The following is a 21,170-nucleotide window of genomic DNA, read 5'->3' on the forward strand; positions in this document are numbered from 1 at the left end:
TAATGGGGCTTCAGTAGTATTCGCAAGAACGATAAGTCCATGAATGGCTACTAGGCAGGGTGGGCAGGGATGGTGTCCCTGGCCTCTGTTTGCCAGAAGCTGGGAATGGGCGACAGGGGATGGATCATTTGACGATTACCTGTTCTGTTCATTCCCTCTGGGGTGCCTGGCACTGGCCGCTGTTGGAAGACCGGATACCGGGCTAGATAGACCTTTGGTCGGACCCAGTAGGGCCGTTCTAATGTACTTTGGTGACCCAGGTTTCCTCCTCCATTGCTGCTGCTTTGGCACAGCAAAAGGCTTGTGACAGGGCCCGTCCCCCAGCAGGGCAGGAGCGGGGGTCAAAGCTTGCTTGGGAGGGAGGAGGCCGGGTTAGTGCCTGGGAGCCTCCCCGCCCCTTAGTAATTTTCCCCGCCCCGAAGCCCTTCCTATATCCATTAGAGCCTGTTAGCGTCCTTCGTTGTCCCGGCAACGGGCCGCTCCATCACTGCGGGGGGGTGTCTCCCCTCACAGCGGTGCCTATTGCCCCCCCCCAGCTGTAGCCCCGGTGGGGCGGGTCTCAGGGACGGGGTCTTCGCCTCCCTTCTCTCCCTGCGCCCGCAGGGTGCCCCTGCCCCAGGTGGGGGCTGTCTCCGCTTTCCCTCTCCCGAACCTGCCCCCCTCCCGCCTGGTGCGGTCTAGGGGCCCGGGAGCCAGCGGCACCGCGTTCCCGAGCGCCGGAGCGGGACCCCGGCCATGGCGGCGGCCCCCAGCGGCCCCAAGGAGCTCCCCCGGCGCCGCAGCGCCAGCCAGATCTGCCCCCCGCCGCGGCGGCCCAGGACCCTGGCCGAAGTGCAGCCGGGCAGCGAGAACGAGCGGCTGGGGGTGGCCCGAGACAGCATGGTGCAGAACCCGCTCATAGCCAAGGTGAGGGGCACCCCCGGCACAGATCCCCCATAGACACCCCCCGCCTGGGTAACCTTAACCCCAAACACCCACCTTCCCCCAGACAGCCTGGTGCAGAACCCGCTCATAGCCAAGGTGAGGGGCACCCCCGGCACAGATCCCCCATAGACACCCCGCCAGGTAACCCCAAACACCCACCTTCCCCCGGACAGCCTGGTGCAGAACCCGCTCATAGCCAAGGTGAGGGGCACCCCGGGCACAGATCCCCCATAGACACCCCCCGCCTGGGTAACCTTAACCCCAAACACCCACCTTCCCCCAGACAGCCTGGTGCAGAACCCGCTCATAGCCAAGGTGAGGGGCACCCCCGGCACAGATCCCCCATAGACACCCCCCGCCTGGGTAACCCCAAACACCCACCTTCCCCCGGACAGCCTGGTGCAGAACCCGCTCATAGCCAAGGTGAGGGGCACCCCCAGCACAGATCCCCCATAGATACCTCCCACCCGGGCAGAGGGAGACCCCACCCAACCTGGGGGGAACCCCTGTCCCAAATACCCACCTTCCCCCAGACTGCATAGTGAAGACTCCACTCGGAGCCAAGGAGAGGGGCAACCCTCGTTAGAAGCCCCCAGATACAATCCTCCCCCATCATAGAGCCCTCCAGGACCCTCCTCACTCCATCCTCCACCCTAAGTGAGCAATCCCTCCCCCAGTAGATTTCACACTTCTGGGGAGAGCATGGTGCAGAATCAACTTGTTTTCAAGGTACTTGGGTGCCCACCTCATTGGAAGACCCTCCATCCATGTCCCCCAAGGATAAGAAAGAGCCCCATGGAAAAGAAAGAGCCACACACATCTCCCAGGGGAACAGAGAGCTAGTTCCTGAACTTCCATTACTGGAGGGGAGGCTCCCTGGTTCCCCAGTCCTACTAAGGAGTCCCCCCGCTCAGCAGAAAATGGTCCAGATTACACCACAACCAAAGTACCCTCTTCCTCTCCTCCCACCACCAAGAAAGGGTAAATAGCAATGCCAGATTATGTAGTAGCAGGGTAAGTTTACTATATGGCTGTGATAAAGACCAGTGACCTTGATCTCCCTGACATAGTAACGTTGTTGAGCAGTGACAGCATGTTTATAAGTATTGAATAGAAGAGCAGTGCTTGCTGGTGCAGTTTTAAACGCTAGAGAGCAGCATTTAATACATTTATATCATGCAGTGGTGTCCTGCTCTTATTAATGCTGAGATGCAAGTGATCTCTGAAAATAAACGTTCCAGGCAGAGAGGAGTTGTGAAAATACTTGTTAAAATACAATTACTTACTAATAAATGTTGGTATTTAGAAACAAGCTTTCCATTGGGGTAAACAATTTTAGATCTGTTAATTTTTCAACAATAAACAGAATTTACACTATAACAATAACAATTACAAGAGTACCAGTAAAACAAACACATCTGCCATCCGTACTATAAGCTACAGAGAAAATGGGCTAGAGAGATCATACAGTAACCAAGATAAGGAGAAAATAGTTGTATGTACAGGGGTAGAGGGAGCCAATACTGATCCCATGGCCGCCAAAACTGGTAAAAGTTTTCAGAATGAAATACTGGGAAAGGGGGAGACTAAAAGGAAAGAAATCCCCATATCTATATAGTAGTAATAGAAAATGTTAATTCTCTCTCTCTCTCACTCAAGGAGATTAGTATCTTTTCATTAATAAGCAGGAACAGGTCTTAGTGGTCCAAAAATAGTAATGCAATAATAGTTTGCCTTTCTATAATACCTTTCATCTCAGGATCTGAAAGCATTTTACAAATATTAACTAACTGAGCCTCCACACCCGTGGAAGGTAGTTACGGGACGTACAGAGATCGTAAACTACTGAAATGCAGGTGCCGGACATGGTAGCTGTTTATCAGCACCTAGCAACACTAAACAATAATGTAGGGCAAGATGTGAAGAAAAATCCTGCATCCAGTTGTAAATTTAGAGGCTGGATTTAGTTTAGCCAGGTATAAGGCCTAAGTTGACATTTTAGCCAGAGTACTAGGGTTAATACCACTTCTGAGACCTCCAGACTTCTTGGCCATATCAGCTCAGCTTATATCTTTCTGAGGTGGATAAATTGAGCTTCATGCAGTTTACTGTGTGCACCTTTCAGACTAGACCTTAGAAATGGAGGTTCTGTGTGGACACGAAATATTCTAGGGTACTTTTTGTGGCAAGGTTTGCCCCAGTCAGGGCCGGCTCCAGGCACCAGCCGACCAAGCACGTCCTTGGGGCGGCACCTTCTAAGGGGAAGCCAATCTTGGGCTGGTGGGGCAGTGCTCCGGTTTTTTTGTTTTGTTTTTGTTTCGGCAGGGTGGCGCTTGGGGGGGGTTGTTTTGGTAGGGCGGCGCTGGGCGAGGTGGGTTGTTTCGGTGGGGCAGCACTCAGGGGGGTTTGGTTTTGTTTTGGTGGGGCAGTGCTCGGGGGGGTTGTTTTGGCAGGGCAGCGCTCCAGGGTTTTGGTTTTTGTTTCAGCAGGGCGGTGCTTGGGGTGGGTTGTTTCAGCGGGGCCGCGCTGGGGGGCGGGTTGTTTCAGCGGGGCAGCGCTCAGGGGTTTTTGTTTTTGTTTCCGCGGGGCAGTGCTCAGGGGGTTTGCTTTTTGTTTCGGTGGGGCAGTGCTTTGGGGGGGTTGTTTCAGCGGGGCAGCGTTCAGGGGCGTTGGTTTTTGTTTCGGCGGGGTGGCGCTTGGGGGGGTTGTTTCGGCAGGGCAGCACTCGGGTTTTGTTTTTTTTTGCTTGGGGTGGCAAAAAAGTTAGAGCTGGCCCTGGCCCCAGTGTCTTTGGGCAAAGTATCATTTCTCTCTACTTTTGTGCCTTGTGTTGTGTGTCTGTTAATTCCCTGACATCCTAGAATTGGCTGCATTTCAGTACTCTTGTACATACATAATTTGTACTTTGGGTCATTCCCCCCCCCCCCCAGTACCTTAAAATAGAAATAAGCCAGAAGGCCATTCACAAAGCTTGTCTCGATCAGATCCTACACTGTGCCTCAGGCATCTCTTCAGAGCAATTGTAAAAAGAGAGAGATCATTCATTTAAAAAGCAATTTAACTTTGCCAATGATAGCAGGAATAGGATTTCGGGGGGGGGGAGAGATAATCAGTTGGGAGTGGGAGGTGTTAGAAAATGAAAACTTGGCAAGTTTGCAGCTGTTCAGGGCTTGTGGGGCAGTGGAGATGGGAATCCCACTGTAAATATCAAACAGTGTAGCAACGTCTTAATCTGGGGCTTGTAAGGTAGGAACGTGCTTATGGAGAGAAGGGGTTGTGAACTGTTATTTCTCATTTAAAAACAATAGAATGGAGAAGGGCACAGCCTACGTCACAAGTGGAAATGGGCCTAAATCAAAATTCCAGAGCAGAGCACTCCCCAAGCTCAGCTTTTCCCTATTTACAAGTGAAAAATGAATTGCTGATTACATCTTACTTACATATCCACATAAGTTACCACAATGTTGTGCATGGCTGGCATGCTCTCAAGATCATAACTAAATAACAATGGGTGCTGACTGCACCTCAGAACTGGGAGTTTGCTCAAAGAGTGACAGAGATCACACACTGCTAAGATGTAGCCACTGGATTTGGTAGCTGTTTATCAACACCTAGCAACAATAAACAAGGATGCTTAGCAGCTTCTGGCAGGATGACTGTACTGTTAGGCTCTTGCTTCCTGGTTACTAAATTCACTCCAATTTGAAATTATTACAAATGGTGTGTGTGATATTTTTCTAGTCTCTGGCTTCTAGGCTTTCCTTTTAGTGCAATACTCAGGAAGAGTTTGGTAACCAGACTTCATCCATTGAGTATTCAGAGAGACTTGGGGCTGTTTTAAATTCCTCTCATCTTTGCTGCTGTAATATAGTAATCTCTTGCTAAATATACGTTTGCATATATTTATACACACTCATCGCTGCCGGATCTGAGCACCTTGTAAACCTTCTTGTATGTCTCTTCCTTTGAATGAGACATTTCAGACTAGCCTTTTTTGTCACCTTTTTCTTCAGTCATATTCATGTCGGTAAAGTTCTGCTTCTGCACAGAAATCACCAAAGCCTGACCTGTGGGGGGCATTCCAAGTCTTTCAGCATTTTCAGAGACACTGTTTGTATTACTGTTATGCCTTTTTAAAAAAAAAATTATTTCAGTGAGTGTTTGCTCCATTCCTCCTCCTGTTTTGCATCTAATTTAAATAGAAGTTATATTTAATATCATAAAGCAGTATGAGTAAATTGAGGGCTTGTCATAAACATAAGCAAACAGCAGCTCTGGGACCCTACTCTTGAGAGGCTTCCGCAGCCTGTACGAGTTCAGCAATATCACCCCTTTGGCAGTGGATGCAGAGCTGAAGGAAACCACTCACCAGCAAATGCCCATGCACACGTCAGCGCTGGGGCTTTTAGCCTGATTTCTCCTCCGCAGCCTTTCTGGAACTTTGGGGCCCTGCACATCATAAGCTCAGCCCTGAGCAGACCTCAGTTTTGTAGGTATGAAAAAGTAACTGATTTGCTTTTCCCCCTGGCAGCCACTTGAATTACAGCTTTTGTCCTCTTGATGGCACTCGCAGAATAGCCTCAAGGATCAACCAACTCCTTGAGTCCCAATCCTCAGCCAAGGGCTGGGAAAAAAATGCTGACCTATTAGTGTTCCTCCCTGCAGTACTGTGGGGCTGTGATTGCTTCTTGTTAGAGGATGAAGAGGAGAAGCAAGGTCTGCCTCAGTCAGTGCCAAGCCTCTCTTGAGTCAGCAGCATTGAGCAAATTGCAAGCGGTTGAACTGTGTCTGTGTTTTTTCCTCTCTCCTCTTGGAGGCAGCCTCTCCTGCTTAATTTCCTCATTTTACTACAACATACAGTGGTGCCATTCCTACGAATATCGTTCAGGTTGTGTCACTGTAGTTAGGGCTTGAGTTCCTTTTATAATCTCGCCCACCCGAATTCCATGGGGTTTATAGTTTAGCCATAAAAATTCAGAGTTTTAAACATGATATAAAAACTTCCAGCAATTAAATTTTTTTCTTTAAAAATCAACGTGGTGATTATATAATGGGAATACAAAGAAAAAAGTAGTTTTTTTTTTGCTTGTATCTCAAAACCAACTTCATTTTATAACCTGAAAATCTGAAGGCTGTTAACTCACTGGATCCTTCAGCTATGTTATCAAATGACACTTCCTTTTTTATAAGTGGAATTTGCCTGGGACAAGATTGTACTACATTTCATCCCTCCCTCCAACTAAAATTTTAGAAGGATTTTTATAAAGGACAGATGTTAACAGATCACTATGATTTTTCACTAACTAAAATTAGTCAATATTTTCCCCCTTTATTAAAAAAGGTGTTAAATAATTACGTATTTATTTGAGAGTTAAGGTCATGCTCAGTTAAGGAGTAGCTACTGTGTATTGGGTAAAAGCACTTCTCACAATTCATGCACATGCTTTACATCAAAGCAGGTATAAACAACCGATCTGCTGAATAAATTATATGTTTACAAAAAATATAAATTGGGATAATCCTGCCACGTACGTATCATATCATAATTGATATGCATTTGTTACCCAGTACACAACATTATTATAGAGACAAAGCTTCCACTGAAGTCAATTTAAGAACTACAGAACTGGGCTTAGAGTTACATGTGTCACTATCGCTCAGTTGATAGTGTTCTTATGCCTCCTCCAAGAAGTCATTTGTTCAACTCTAGCTCCAAGGCCTGAGTTTAGTCACTGCAGAGGAGCATGGCGATGGGAGTCCTGAACTGGTAAAGGAGCAAGCTTTTGCATGAGACATTTTAAAACAGTCTGTCTCTGATATTTCTGCAGGTGTAAATTAAAGATCCTATACCACTCTTTAAAAAGAGGAGATGATAATCTTGGTATCCTGGCCAACATTCCTTCAGTCAAAGCTCTAAGGCTGATCCTGGGAGTTGAGGTTATATAGCACCTTGCAAAATCAGGTCTTACACTGGTGGAGCATATAATGGTTACAGTCCAAAGCTACTTGTGATTTGAGACGTAATTTGAGAGAGACCATGGTTATGAAATGCACTATATAGAAATCACATGTTATGGGTACCAAAGCATGTGCTTAGTTGTAAACCACTTAAAGGGGGACTTTCAAGAAAGGAAGCCCCTGACCCAAGACACATACTAGTTTGCCTCCATTGAGTCTCATAGAAAAGCCAGATGCAATTTTAAAAAAAGTTACTTCAGTGTCAGCAACCAGCAGCTTGGAAAACAAGGATGGAAAGAATCCAAAAAGTCAGAGTTGCCACACAGGAGCCCTGTGCAGCTAGGGCCTAACCTTGACAGAGCTACTTTAAAAATGCCTAAATATGCTGGCCCCTGTGAATGGGCAGGTCTGTCAGGGTCCCAGAGCTCAGGCTTCCCACCACAAAAAAACCACCAGAGGTTTGCTAATGCTCTAAGTGTTCCAGAATCATGAGTCAACCTCCCCACAATCATCAGATTGGCTTAAAAAGCATGAAATTTTAAAAGCAACAGATCTGAGGTTCTTTTTATTTGCCTTCTGTTGTAGCATTTGGGGGCGGTGGGGAGGTCACATTTTTAAGCTTTTGTCCATAGCCACAAAGGCTAGAAATTGCCTTTAATCAAAAAATGAAAGCTAGGATACTCAGGCAATAACTTAAGTACGTGAGCGGAGGCTTTAAAAACAAGTAAAATATATCACAAAACTCCTGATAAAATCATGAGAGATGACAATGCTGATCCCATCACCATTAGCCCTGCAGTCACAGCAGAGCAATAATGGATTAAGTAGGGCAGAGAGACTGAACTTCCATTCCTTCCAAGTCAAAGTGAGATAGGGTGGGTAAAGCTAGCCCTGCTGCTGCCCTTGCTCTGGCAATTCTATGGCTACACAGAGTACTTCAGTTTCCAGGATCTTCAGTCCAGAACGTTTCACAGGGGCTCCACCTGGTATGTAGGTGTATAATAGGCCAGAACCTTGCCCCAACATGGCATTCAGATTTATTTTTTCAAAAAGCCTCAGTAATATTGCTACCAGATACTCCTAAACAATCTGATTGGTTACAGCCTGAGGCAACATGGAAAGTCACTCACGGAAGTAATTTTGTTTTCAGAAGCATAAGGGATAGGGAGGAAGAGGACAAGAAAGAAAAACCATATTGCATCAAGTTAAAGTGATAGTACACCCTGCAGAAATCCAGGAAACTAGGTTAAGGAAAGACATTAGCTATAAATATGTGTGGTGGGAGGGAAAGGCTATTTATTTCAACTTATAAAATGCACTAATCAAGGCTATCTCTAAGCACACCCGTGAGTTATTGTTGGGTTACCCACCTTCATTTGCAGTTCGGGCCTCTGTTAGCACGCCTGCATCCAGCATCATCATCCTAACAGTTTTTTGTATGTCCTGTAATCATCATGAATTAGTTTCTTGTACCTATAGTTAAATCCGATTTCATATCTTCAACCTTCTTTCCTAATCATTCTCTTTTCTTAAGCACTCACTGAATAGTTAGATCCATGTGCCAAGGTAAAACTGCAACTGTCAAATAGTCTCACCAGCACCCTCTGTCTTTGCACGAGCCAGTGTTACAAAGCCAACATGCTCTGCTTAACCTTTGGCCACTTGGTTTCTCACCATTTTCTTGGCAAGAGCAATCACCCTATTAAGCAAACCATGCCTATTTAGTGCACTGAGATTCAAAACTGCATTGCTGTGCCTTGTGACACTGCTAGATTTACACCTTCACACTATTATTTATTTTAGAAATTTCTCCATAATTGTATCAGGGCACATTTACAAAAATTATACAACAGTATTGCTAGCAACTGGTAAAATAACCAGATCCCTGCTCCTCCTCCTTCTCAGACTAACCTAGGGTGGAATCCTGCAATTTTCACTCATGTAAGGAATCTGTACACAGTTTTGTGTGAGTTGGAGGATTGGACTTTAAGTTACTAAAATAAGGGCTTCCTTTTAAAAAGGATCACCGCTACTGAAATTTACCAACATGTTCATAAACAATAACATAGCACATTAATGTTCATATGCATGTGAACATAGTGTCTTTGTGAAAGGTGACAGATTGACATGTAGTAAAATCATCACTCTAACCACCGAACAGATATAGCATATTCAGCAACAGTTCAAGGTTCTACACACTGCCTCATGTACATGCCTCCCCTGTGAACTGGAGGGACCAAATCTAGGAGTGAAATGATAGTTAACATAGCAACATAAGAATGGCCACACTGGGTCAGACCAATGGTCCATCTAGCCCATTATCCTGTCTTTTAACAGTGGCCAGTGCCAGATGCTTCAGAAGGAAAGGACAGAACAGGACAATTATCAAGGGATGCATCCCCTGTCGTCCAGTCCAAGCTTCTGGTAATCAGAGGTTTAGGGTCATCCGGCCACATGGGATTGTGTCCCTGACCATCTTGGCTAGTAGCCATTGATGGATCTGTCCTCCATGAATGTATCTAGTTCTTTTTTTGAACCCAGTTATACTTTTGGCCTTTACAACATCCCCTGGTGACGAGTTCCACAGTTGACTGTGCGTTATGTGAAAAAGTACTTCTTTATGGTTGTTTTAAACTTGTTGCCTATTAATTTCATTGGGTGACCCCTGGTTCTTGTGTTATGTGAAGGGCTAAATAACACTTCCATACTCACTTTCTCCAAACCATTCATGATTTGATGGATGTCTATCATTTCCCTCCATAGTTGTCTCTTTTCCAAGCTGAACAGTCCCAGTCTTTTTAATCTCTCATAGGGAAGCTGTTCCATACCCCTAATAATTTTTGTTGTCCTTCTCTGTACCTTTCCCAATTCTAATATATGTGTTTTTGAGATGGGGCAACCAGAACTTTGTGCAGTATTCAAGGGTGTACCATGGATTTGTATAGTGGTGTGGTGATATTTTCTGTCTCATTATCTATCAGTTTCTTAATGGTTCCTAACATTGTTAGTTTTTTTTGACTGCCGCTGCACATTGGGAAGATGTTCAAGACTTCAGAACCCATTCAGCCTTTGACCTCGCTGTGGAGGCTGCCAGGGAGAGGGCCAAATGTGGCGTGGCGGTTGTTTATCCGTCATGATCTGGAATCCAGAGGCACTCTAAGTAACTTCCCCTTAATTATCAGTTTTGTTGCTTTAAGTTATTGTTCTTTTTCCCAATTTCTGTATTGGCTTAGTTATTCAGAACCAAGAAATCTCCTGTTTAAAACATCTGAAGGGGCCAAATCTTAGCTTGCCTTAGTAATGTGAGTATTCCCACTTATCTAAATGAGACGACATGCATGAGCGGAGTGAGCAGGGTTTGGCCCAAAGTCTTTGTTTATTTGATGTTAATTATTCTATTTACCCAAATTCTCTGCATGTGGTGCCTTTTGTACCTACCAGTCAGGGACACTGAGGATTAATTAGTGTTTGTGCAGCACTTTGAGTCCTAAATATTATGATTACATTATTGCCATCTAAGGCCAACGTTACATTTTTAAAAGTGTGTTCCAAGAAATCTAGAGTGTAGCTCAGTAATTAATTAGATAAATACATTAATGTAGGGCTGGGTCGTTGAGTAATCATTCAACTGGTTTCTGAGCTTTCTTTCACCAATCCACTGATTTCTAAGGGTTCCCTTCTCAGCATGAACTGATCTAAGTTTTAAAACGTAAATTATTTGGTACCCAAGAAGTTAAACTCCCAGTGTGCTTCAGTGCCATCCCACATCTTACATGGTCACTGTTGAGATTAATAAGGCATTTCAAAGTAGTAAATAAATATTCTTTACAAATGAAAATGCTGCATTTTTCTCACAATAACTTAAAGGCACATCAGGGTTCAGGCTAGAAACTGACAAATGTGGGTCAGTGGACAGAGGAGTTAGTTACTAGTAGCACATTAAATGGAAAGTTGCTCAGCCAAAAGGATTGCGTAGAGTATATAAAAGAATGAGCAAGAGGGAGTTTTGATCCTTTATGCGACCCAAACAATACAAATTAGTGAGACCAATAAACCCATAGACATCACAAGGTGAAAGCCTTTATGTTGGTGAAAATCTCCTGTGTTTATCTGTGTAATACAATGGAAATAAAGACTCAAAGATGCTTTGATTTAAAGATGCAGTATTAAAGTTAGGCAGTACAATAATAACCATTAGACTGGATTGTTGTAATAGTGTAACCATAATGGCAGTGTTGTCATAGCAGAGAACATCTACACTGCCTCTTGTGAGAACCTTCAGTGCTGGGAAATCTCAAAGAAATTAAGCTAAAGGAGGACAGAACGTAGCTGGAAGAGAAAAAAGGTCACAAATGGAGCCATGCATAAAATGAGGCTGTAATGCCACTAAGTGCAGCTGGAGCGGTGTCAAGCTGTAACGTTTTGTGACAAACCTAAGTCTTGGACTGTGTCATCTGAAAGATTGAAGAAGCTTTTAGGTTAGCAACCAGTTTATGGCGTGGACCCAAAACCATGCCAAACCAGGGTTGTTGTTTTTTTCTTGGTGTTCTCAGATTAATTCAAATTCCAAGTGAAACTCAGAGGGAGTGAGCCCCTTTTAAATAGAGGAGAGAGGTCTTCAAAGTCGGCCAGCACCACTCAATTTCTCACAGTTCCTTTTAAAGTGTATTCCCCTCTGCTAGTTCAACCAAATACTTGATGATACCGCCTCATTCACACACCTTTCTCCAGAGGCAGAGAACCCAGCAACTTGAGAGCAACACCTTAGACTCCACTAAAAGAAACTCGTAAGAACACAATATCAGCCCTACCTACTGGAACAAAAAACCCCAGCACCTCGGGAAGAGCCGGAAGAAAGCAGGCTGAGCATACAGTAAAAAAAACCTGAAGAGGCTCAAATAAGGAATTGCGACATCCAGAAGAAATAAGAACTACACAATGGGGAAGGCAAGAAAAATTCTCAAGCACACAGGTATATTTCTAGTTTCCTGGAGGAAAGTCATAAGAATATCTCTTTATTTTTAGAGGATTTACTACAGTGAAAATAATTTGTCCATCTTTCCATGTACTGGATGGCAGAAGATAGATCAAACCAAATGCCATTACAAAGGTCTTAGGGACCAATTTTTTATTTCAACATTTTGAGAGTGAGTCACACTTTCTTAAAAGGCAAAAACCCCTTACCATGCCAATTCCCTTAGGCTAGGTATTATGTTTATTTATTGTATCTAAAATCTTTGTAATCTTGCAGTAATGATTTAGTTCTCACCTTGGCCACTCACTCTATATAGATTAGACAAAGTCTTGAATTTTCAAGGATGTTCTGATTTTAACTTTTACAATTCTTTAAAATAAAGTACATTGCAAAGTAACTTTTTGTTTGCATTTGTTTTGATTTAGAATTGATTTAAAGCAACACTGTCAAATGAAACTTGGACCGAAATTTTAGATAAATAAATCAGTAGAAAGATATATTCCATACTATGTTTATTTTATACACCTCTACCCTGATATAACATGACCCGATATAACACGAATTCAGATATAATGCGGTAAAGCAGCGCTCGGGGTGGGGGGCGCGCTCCGACAGATCAAAGCAAGTTCAATATAACGCAGTTTCACCTATAACGTGGTAAGATTTTTTGGCTCCTGAGGACAGCGTTATATCGGGGTAGAGGTGTATATACATATATTTTAATACCAGTGGAAATATTTATTTTTAAACAGACACCCCCTTCTGTGATTGCAACCCAAAACCAGAGCACTTAGAACCTGCAAGTGAAACTTCATTAAAAGTAAAAGTGAAACTGCCTTCACCAAATTCTCAAGCTAAGAGAATGGCAAATGTTCAAAGTGAGCTAAAGACTATTGAGTGAAGAGCAATTTGGATTTTTTTAAAAATCTGCTTTCATTATGCTTATTGGGTAACACAGATAAAGAGATTTCTTTGTTTACAGTATGATTTTTAAGCTGGCAATGTCCCTTTAAGTTTGCTTTCTTATGACTCATTCAGCTTGCCTCCATGGTTGCTACGTGTCCCCTTCTATAGTCCCATGAGACACAGATCAGCTGGCCAGGAGGCGATTGTAAGGACAATAATTACCATGTATTATGGTGTGTTAAAGCACTAATATACACTGAAATGTAAGTTTCCTCTCACATCCAAAAAAAAATAAATGTATCTTCTTCTCTCTCTCTGTCTCCACCCCTCTCTTCCTTTCCTTTTCCACCCAGAGCCACTGTTATGGGCTCCCTCACTATCTCTGCTTCCATAATCAGAGACATAAAATTATTATCAGATTAGCCCCAGCAATGAAAAGCACAGTCCCAGATCACACTCACAGTTAGTTAGCATTTAGATAGGCTGGGACAGGGGTCTGTACAATAGGCATCAAAGCTGAACTCTTGGTGCAGCAAGAGGGATTAATTTCTTTAACCAACATGCCTGATCTGGCCTATCTCATTACCCTGCCTTGTCAGTGTCGATGTTAGATTTGATTGAAGATTATACCATTTAGGCCTTTCCCCTGTTTTCCACAGAAATCAGGCCTATTGAATTGCACATTCTTCCATGGGCCCCCATCAATACTCAGTGGCCTGAGCCTCTAATTCTGCTTCATTTAAACTTCATCAACTTTTCCAATCAAGTGGAAGGATCTGAAATAGGCTCCGTAAGCAGAAAGGCCCTTTTTCCTTTTGTCAGATAATTTATTCTGTTTTCTCTCTTCCCCCCCCCGCTCTTTCCCTCTCTCTTTTTCTTCTTTTCGCTCCCCTTCCCTGATGCTGAAAATGAGATTACAGTATTTAAATGACTATGATAATCAATCGGGGGACCTTGAGCCAAGATTGAGGTTAATTTTTCTTAGCAGAACAAAGAAGCGTGATGCCTTTGGGGATTTGAAGGTGCAATCTGTGTTTCATGCTTGTGTTTTTCCCCCCCTAAAATTGCAGTTTTAGGAGTCTTTTCTTGTTACTAACTAGGCAGTTGTTGTGATTTTTAACGGAGGCAACCCCTAAGAGAGAAGAAATGTAATTTTGAGCTGATAAACAGCTAACGGCCTTCAATCAACAATTTTAATAGGAAAAAAAAGTCACTCATATAGTGTGACTACAGATCTAATGAAAGTGCTATCATTTACCTTATTTATTTTTAAACATACTTTGAATAATTTTCCACAGTGTTATAACTAGTAATTACAGCCTACATTGTGCTGCTCTAAACTTTTGAATGAATAGCCCTTTCATTCAGCTGTACTCCGCACTTTGGCAGCTTTTTGGTACCTGGAAAAAGTTGAGAGTTCATCATGTTTTTGTTAGCTGGAAATAGGATCACTATGATCTTCCTTAAAACACACACAGAAATGGCTTATTAAATTATTAGATAATGTATTTTTAGTTGTAACAAGTGGCCCTTCACTCCTACAGCTCTTTCCCCTACCTTCCTTAAGAAAAGGAAAAGAGAAACGTGTATTTCTTTGCTTCCATCCCAGCTGTCTTGTCAGAACTGTTTTACATGCTGCCACCCAATGTTATCTTTTATTTGTGTCAGGAGAGAGGATTTGACAAGTTCAGTACACAATGTTCATTTGGCAAGGCAAATTTTTCATACCAATTTTGAGTAGAAAATGAAACCATCTTTCAACAGAATGAGCAACATCATTTTTGGACAGACTTATTATGAGGGGAAGGATTGCAAAACTTTATTTCCCTACACGATCCTGAAAATCCTGGAAATAATACATTTTGTAAAAAATGTACCATTGTTTCTTGAGGCCATCAATTTGTTTTAGAAATAAAAAATCACCCCAAAAGGTAGTCAGGAAAGTGCAGCCCCTCTGTGCTAATCAGATGCTGCTGAAATTGGTTGCATCATAGATAATGTGGCTTTGTTTCAAATCTTTTAAACTGTCAGAAGGTTGGGAAAGGCAGATTGACTTCAGAAATGTGTCAGCATTCACCAAGAACATCCACTAATCAATAGCAGTAAAAGATGAGAGATTCAAAGGTGCCTGAGGAAATTAGGTGCCACGTCCTATAGAATTGCAATGGAATCTGGGTGCTTGCCTCTCTTAGGATCCTTTGAGAATCCCAACTGTAATTTCTGGCTGTAGTAAGAACTGTGAACAATCCCATAAAAGGAAAAGTCTAGTGGTAAATTCTACTGTCATGTGCTCCCCCAACTGTATGTATCCACCTGTTGTAATTTAGACTGTAAGCTCTATGGGGCAGGGACTGTCTTATTGGTCTGAGTTTGTACAATACTTAGCACCAATGGCATCCAGGACTGGGATTCCTAGGTGCTACCGCAATAGGAATCATAAATAATAAGATAGTAGATAGCTAAATATTTACTAAAGACAAATGTGTGTTTAAAAAGGAATGGTCAGAACCATATTTTAGAAACACCTTGCACAGTTTAAATATCTCCAGTGAAGTTTGGATTCATCCCAGTGCACAGGGCCCACACCAGGTCCTACCCGCCATTTAAGTACCACATTAAACAGCTTAGGGCCACATCGTGCATGAGCTACATGTTGCCACAGGAGTCCACCTTTGGATGTTGTGGAGGGCTTCAAATGAGCCCTCCGCAGATGGTGAATTTCACCCCCTGTAAGTAGGTCTGTCACTGAGGGGATTGTCATTATAAAAGATGCTTCCCAGCAAAGCCCCATTTGATGCAGGAAGGAAGGGCCCTGCTTACCCTTTAGAAAGTAGCAGAAATTGGAAAGATTCAATGCTATTGCAAAGTAAGTTTGTAAATTAACCAATGTACTTATTTAAAACACATTAAAGAACATATCTTACAACAAGCTTTAATATTTCAGATTTCCAGTGTTTTCTTGTGAGGGGAGGTTAGGGCTGCTGGATCCTTGTAATTGCGGATCAAGTGACCCACCCCCAACATGGGCTTTCCACACCAGAGCAAATGTCACTCTTTGGGATTCCAATCTCTCCTGTTGTACTGGAATTTTCTCCAATGGCGACATGCATGCAAGTGTAGATTCCTCCATGCTAGGCCCTCTGCATCTGTAAGCCTTTAAGATTTGATTTTGCTCCCAGGAAATCGCAAGTGCCACAGCTCCCACAGAGTTCAATGAGAGTTGAGAGCACTCAGCACATCCCAGGATAGGGCCCTTAATGAATTTCACCCATAATAAAAGAGGAAGTGGACCATGGATCTTCGTCACTATGTACCTGAAAGAGCCGCTCACTTAGCCTCTCCGTTACCAAACTCATTTGGGGCAATGGTTTGCAATGACATTTTCCTCTCTTTAAGCAAATGTTGACTCACCATGGGGGAATTAAAACTCCATTAGATGTTGCCACATTCTACTGCAGACCCCATTACGGTGGTTGAATTGCAATTAATTGGTTTCCTCAGATATTACTTAATTCAGAGAAGGCGGGGATGGAAAGGAAAGACAAGACTGATCTAAACAATAATTTCCTAAAATGACAATCTAAATAAACTAATGAGGTGATTACATAGTTATTAATCTCAATATAAAGCAGAGTTAGAAAAAATATTGGGTACATAATTAAAAAAATATAGTAGAGTTAGTATCCACTCTGGTTATAGTCATCATAAAGCAATCAGCCTGTGTATATAAAAATGGATGATGTCTTAGCACATTAATTATATTTTATGTGAAAATCTGCCACTTCGGAGGATAACCAGCCCCTACTTTTGTTTAGCTCTATTGTTTGTGTCGCTGTACTATAACTTTCTAATAGCTGAGTTTGCGGTGGCATCTGCAAATTTGTTGACGTCAAAAAAGTTTTGTTAATTTTGTGTTTTAAAAAAATTAGAACACAGTAACAGCAAATGGAGACACTAAGTATAAAAACTTGCTGTCGTTAGTAGTCATTTTGTAACAGTCGCATCTGTAATATATTCCATGATGTGATAGCCATATCGGTCCCAGGATATTAGAGAGACAAGGTGGGTGAGGTAATATCTTTTATTGGACCAACTTCTGCTGGTGAGAGACACAAGCTTGGAAAAACAAACCTACCTGTCTCTCTCACCAACAGAAGTTGGTCCAATAAAAGATATTACCTCACCCATCTTGTCTCTCTAATACACCTCTACCCTGATATAACGCGACCCGATATAACACAAATTTGGATCTAACACGGTAAAGCAGCGCTCCCGGGGGGGCAGGGCTGTGCACTCCGGTGGATCAAAGCATGTTCGATATAACGCGGTTTCACCTATAACGCGGTAAGATTTTTTGGTTCCCGAGGACAGCGTTATATCGGGGTAGAGGTGTATATGCCATGAGTCAAATGCCACCTGCTGTTTCCCCCCTGGTAAGAACGGTCCCAAAAGCACAGCCTCTTTAGTTGCACAGGGAGAGAGGCAGATCAGAGAAGAACCATGCAAGAGTGAATCTGTGATGTCACTCACTGAGGACTTCAGAAAATGGGCCAAATTGTGTTTCCAGTGGATCTCCATAATTTGTCCATCCAGTGTACTCTGTACACAGGGGCATTCAGGAGCTGTTACTCTCTAAGGCACCTATCTCTCAATTAGCTGAGCATCCATGGACTATAGTAGTGGCTGCAAAGCAGCTCTCTCACATCCTGCTGCCAGGGGAGCAGGGAGAGGATTTTGTCTCTTCCAGCTTGTATGCAATTCCTCTGTGCGAGGCTCATTTACTCAGAAGGAAAGCATTTGACTCTATGCTAATAAATAGGCCATATAATGTTTTAAAAGATATTATAGGGAAATTATTGAGTGGATGTATCTAATTTTTAATTCAAAGTTTTTACACAACGTTATTATTTATCACCACCCTCAGTTTTTAGGTGAATTTAGAACTTGTACTCATTGGAAATTGACGGCCCTTGAAATTGTAGGCTTGCAGCTTGGGCATCAGCACTGCAAGCTTCCCTCACATTGGCCCCTGCAAATATACCTTAATTTTGATGATCAACCTCTAGTGACAATAGTTCAGGTTGTGTGACCCATTCAGTCCGTGGTCTGTCTCCAGAGATTGCCAATTAGTGCAAGCTGGGGGTGGGGATCTTTGTGGTGTGATCACTGACCACTGGGAAGGAGACTGACACCAAGCTCACTTTTTTTTAAGGAAAATATTTTATTTATTGATTTCAGCTCATTTACAACAAAATATTTCAATTACAGTGTCTGGACATGTATAAATACCGATCTTATTACAACATGAATATTTAACAGCATATTGTATATTGGCTGTACAGTGCTGTATCATTATTTGTTGCCCTTTTTCAAATTATTTAAACAAAACCATAGGTTGATCTATAATATTTTAACAATTCCTATTCACTTTTTAAAATCTTTATTGGGAAGCTAAACATTTTCTGGGGTTGGGGTGGAGTCTTAGGAGATAGAAAGAGTGGAAAATTAGAGGAAGAAGGGGATGTAATTCAGTTTTCTTCTTTGTGTGCCCTTTTTGACTGACCAAATTCATTTCACAGAGGCTGCTGAACAACCATCAGAGGGTCACCTCTTTCAGCCACTACTGATCTAGGCTTGATTTGAGCTGAAAGATTCTATTATCCCACTTCCAACCTCTTGAGCCATCATGTCCTCTGGAAAAAGTACTGATTTTATATATAACAAACTTCAAAATACTGGTCCTGCTCCCATTGACAAAAGTGGGAGCAAAATTGGGTTCAAATAGACCACATCCACTTGACGGAATCTCTTCTGTGTGAAACTCATTGTTGGCAATGCTCATTCCTTGTGTCTTGGAAACTCCACAGTGTCCCTTCACAGGCCCCCTCACCACTTCAGGGAAGTTGGTTCTTTGGCCTAGTTTACATTTAAAATTTATACTGGCACAGCTATGTCAGTCAGGACCAGTGGTGCTGGAAATAGGGATGCTACTGCACCCCCTATCTTGAAGTAGTAATAAGCACCAAATACCATCATTAACCTCCCTCACTATAAAAAATGTGCCAGAACCCTGGTCAGTGGTGTGGAAGAGCCACACCCCAGTGACATGGCTATGCCAACAGAATCCCCAGTGTAGATGCAGCTATGCCGACAGAAGACGGCATAGCTAGCGTTGTTTGGGGTGGCGGTGGTGGTATGTTGCCAGAATCCTGCCTCCTGTCAGTATACATTGCATCTGTGTCAGCACACAGGAAAGAGTTGGGGGAAGGACATATGCAAATCAGTGGCCAGGAATCTTGTATATGGAACACAACAGCCGTCATAGGGGCCCATGTGGTTTCCCTGAGTTGAGGAGGTAGATATCTCTTCAGCCCCCACGCAGAGCAGTGCACAAAGGCTGATTGGCGGAGCTTTACATGGGTGAAGTGTATTTCCTGTATAGTTAACCAATGTAAATCTGCTAAGCACCACTTCATTGACACTAAGGCTTGAGCTACACTTAATGTATATTGACATAGCGATGTTGTCGGGGTGAGAAAAACCACACCCTTGCCCAATATAGCTCTGCCGACAAAGCCCCTTCTATGCCAATAGAAGAGTGCGGCTGTCAACACAGCTAATGTCCCTGGGCGATGGTATTCGCACACAGGCAGAAGAACTCCTGTCAGCATACACTGCATCTACGCTAGGGGGCTATGCGGGCATAGGCCTTGTAGCATCAACATAGTCTAACTGAATGTGTCCCCATTAAGCAGAATTTTTGGTAACTGTCCCATTTAAACAGCAGTCACTGCCATTTACTAGCATTCTCTTAAATATGCTCCCAAGGGGACTGACCCAGTTAAACAGATTCCCCAATTAATCACACCCAGATTAGGCAAAGTATCTTGTGTAGGCTCAGGACAAACCTTATAGTTCATGTAGAGGTGCAGTTTCCAATATAGGAAACATATATACAGCCTCTAGAAATGCTACATAGGTTGTCTAGGATTTATCCTCCTTACAGGGAGGTACTTTTTCATACCTAACCAGGATGTCGGCATCTCTTTAACATCTGAAGAGAGTCCATTGTAGACTTGCAAGGAGTATCAAACAAGAAGGAAGCTGGTGCATATTTCCCAGTGACACGTCTAGTTAGATCATATTAATTAGAACAGATTTTCTAGAGATAAACCAAAAGCATGCCAAAGCTTGGGCAAAAAAATCTAAGTGCCCAGTGTCAGTTATTCCTTCTGCCACTCCAGAGCATCCCTTTCCAGGACCAGGATGCCATTTTGAAGCACCTGAAATACACAAAGCAGTGTCAATAGCGAGAACTGCTGTAGACAAAGGCAAGGCATCATGGGAAATGCCAAACCAAAATTCCAGGATACAGATTATCGATGGCTATTCCACTAGTGTCGTTCTGGAGCTAATGCTTCAGTGTATTTAATTTTCACCTGCGTTCTTCTGCATCACAGTGAAATTGCTTCAGTTGTTTTTCTGAGACTCTTAGATTACATATCATTATGTATGTACAGTCAACCTCATTTATCCAATAAGATGCGGGATATGAAATAATTCAGATAACAGAATTTCTGATAAGCAAGTCATTTTTCAGCATATGTTATACACAATGAACTTGACTTTGGTTAAAATAAATTAGTTTTGTGGATTCTCATGATTTGGCTAGCTAAGGTTTAACTGTATTCATTTTTCTTAGCATCAGTGTAGTAAAATGAATCACCATTTTAAGGGAACTGGTTATTTCACACATCCTTGTCTTCAGTCTCACTCATTAAAATTATTGGTCTACTCATGCTGACTGAAGTCAATGGGAATTTGGCTATTGACTTCAGTAGGAGCAGAATTGGACTGCATGTTTTCTGTTGTCAACATTCTTAAATATTTGAGGCCACTAGATGAAGTCCAATCATTTTTGTTCATCTTACCGTAAGATGTAACCATTACAAGGTCTGGCAAAAACACTTGTGAAACTTTCCAATTTAGTTCACCTGTTTGATGTTATATCTCTGAGAATCTAAACTAACCAGACTCCAAAACAAACAGGCATTGGTGCCTAAAACTCCACAGTGACATATTTAGAATTGCTTAAGTGTCCATAAGCAAACAATATGTTTCTTTAAGGAAAATGTTGGGCAACCCCATTGTTCAATGATGAACAGAGATAATGTTAATTCAAACAGAAGAATCTATATTTAGCTATTCAGGTCAAGTAAAGTAGGACATAGGTCTGAATGATGAATCTTAATAGTTTAATACAATTTCTTTAATATGGATGAGGTTTTTGTGCAGTTTCCATTTCAAGAAATGAATTGTTTGTAATGTACATGACATTGATGCAAGAGACAAATTGCGACAATATGGCCCAAAGGAAGAGAGACTTGTGTTGGTTAGTAAAAATTAG

The 21,170-nt window shown here is 42.6% G+C and overlaps 1 protein-coding gene across 1 annotated transcript in view; it reads left to right on the forward strand.

Moving 5' to 3' along the window:
• The first annotated feature begins 586 nt into the window (after nt 1-586).
• The window catches only part of CFAP77 (cilia and flagella associated protein 77), a 94,237-nt gene continuing 73,653 nt past the window's right edge, over nt 587-21,170 (forward strand). The window contains exon 1 of the mRNA XM_039506723.1: nt 587-906. Within this exon, the coding sequence (XP_039362657.1) occupies nt 736-906 (171 nt within the window). The 5' untranslated portion in view covers nt 587-735. The remainder of the gene's footprint in view (nt 907-21,170) is intronic.

Source organism: Mauremys reevesii, linkage group 19 (genome assembly GCF_016161935.1).
Source record: "Mauremys reevesii isolate NIE-2019 linkage group 19, ASM1616193v1, whole genome shotgun sequence".
Lineage (NCBI taxonomy): Eukaryota > Metazoa > Chordata > Testudines > Geoemydidae > Mauremys > Mauremys reevesii.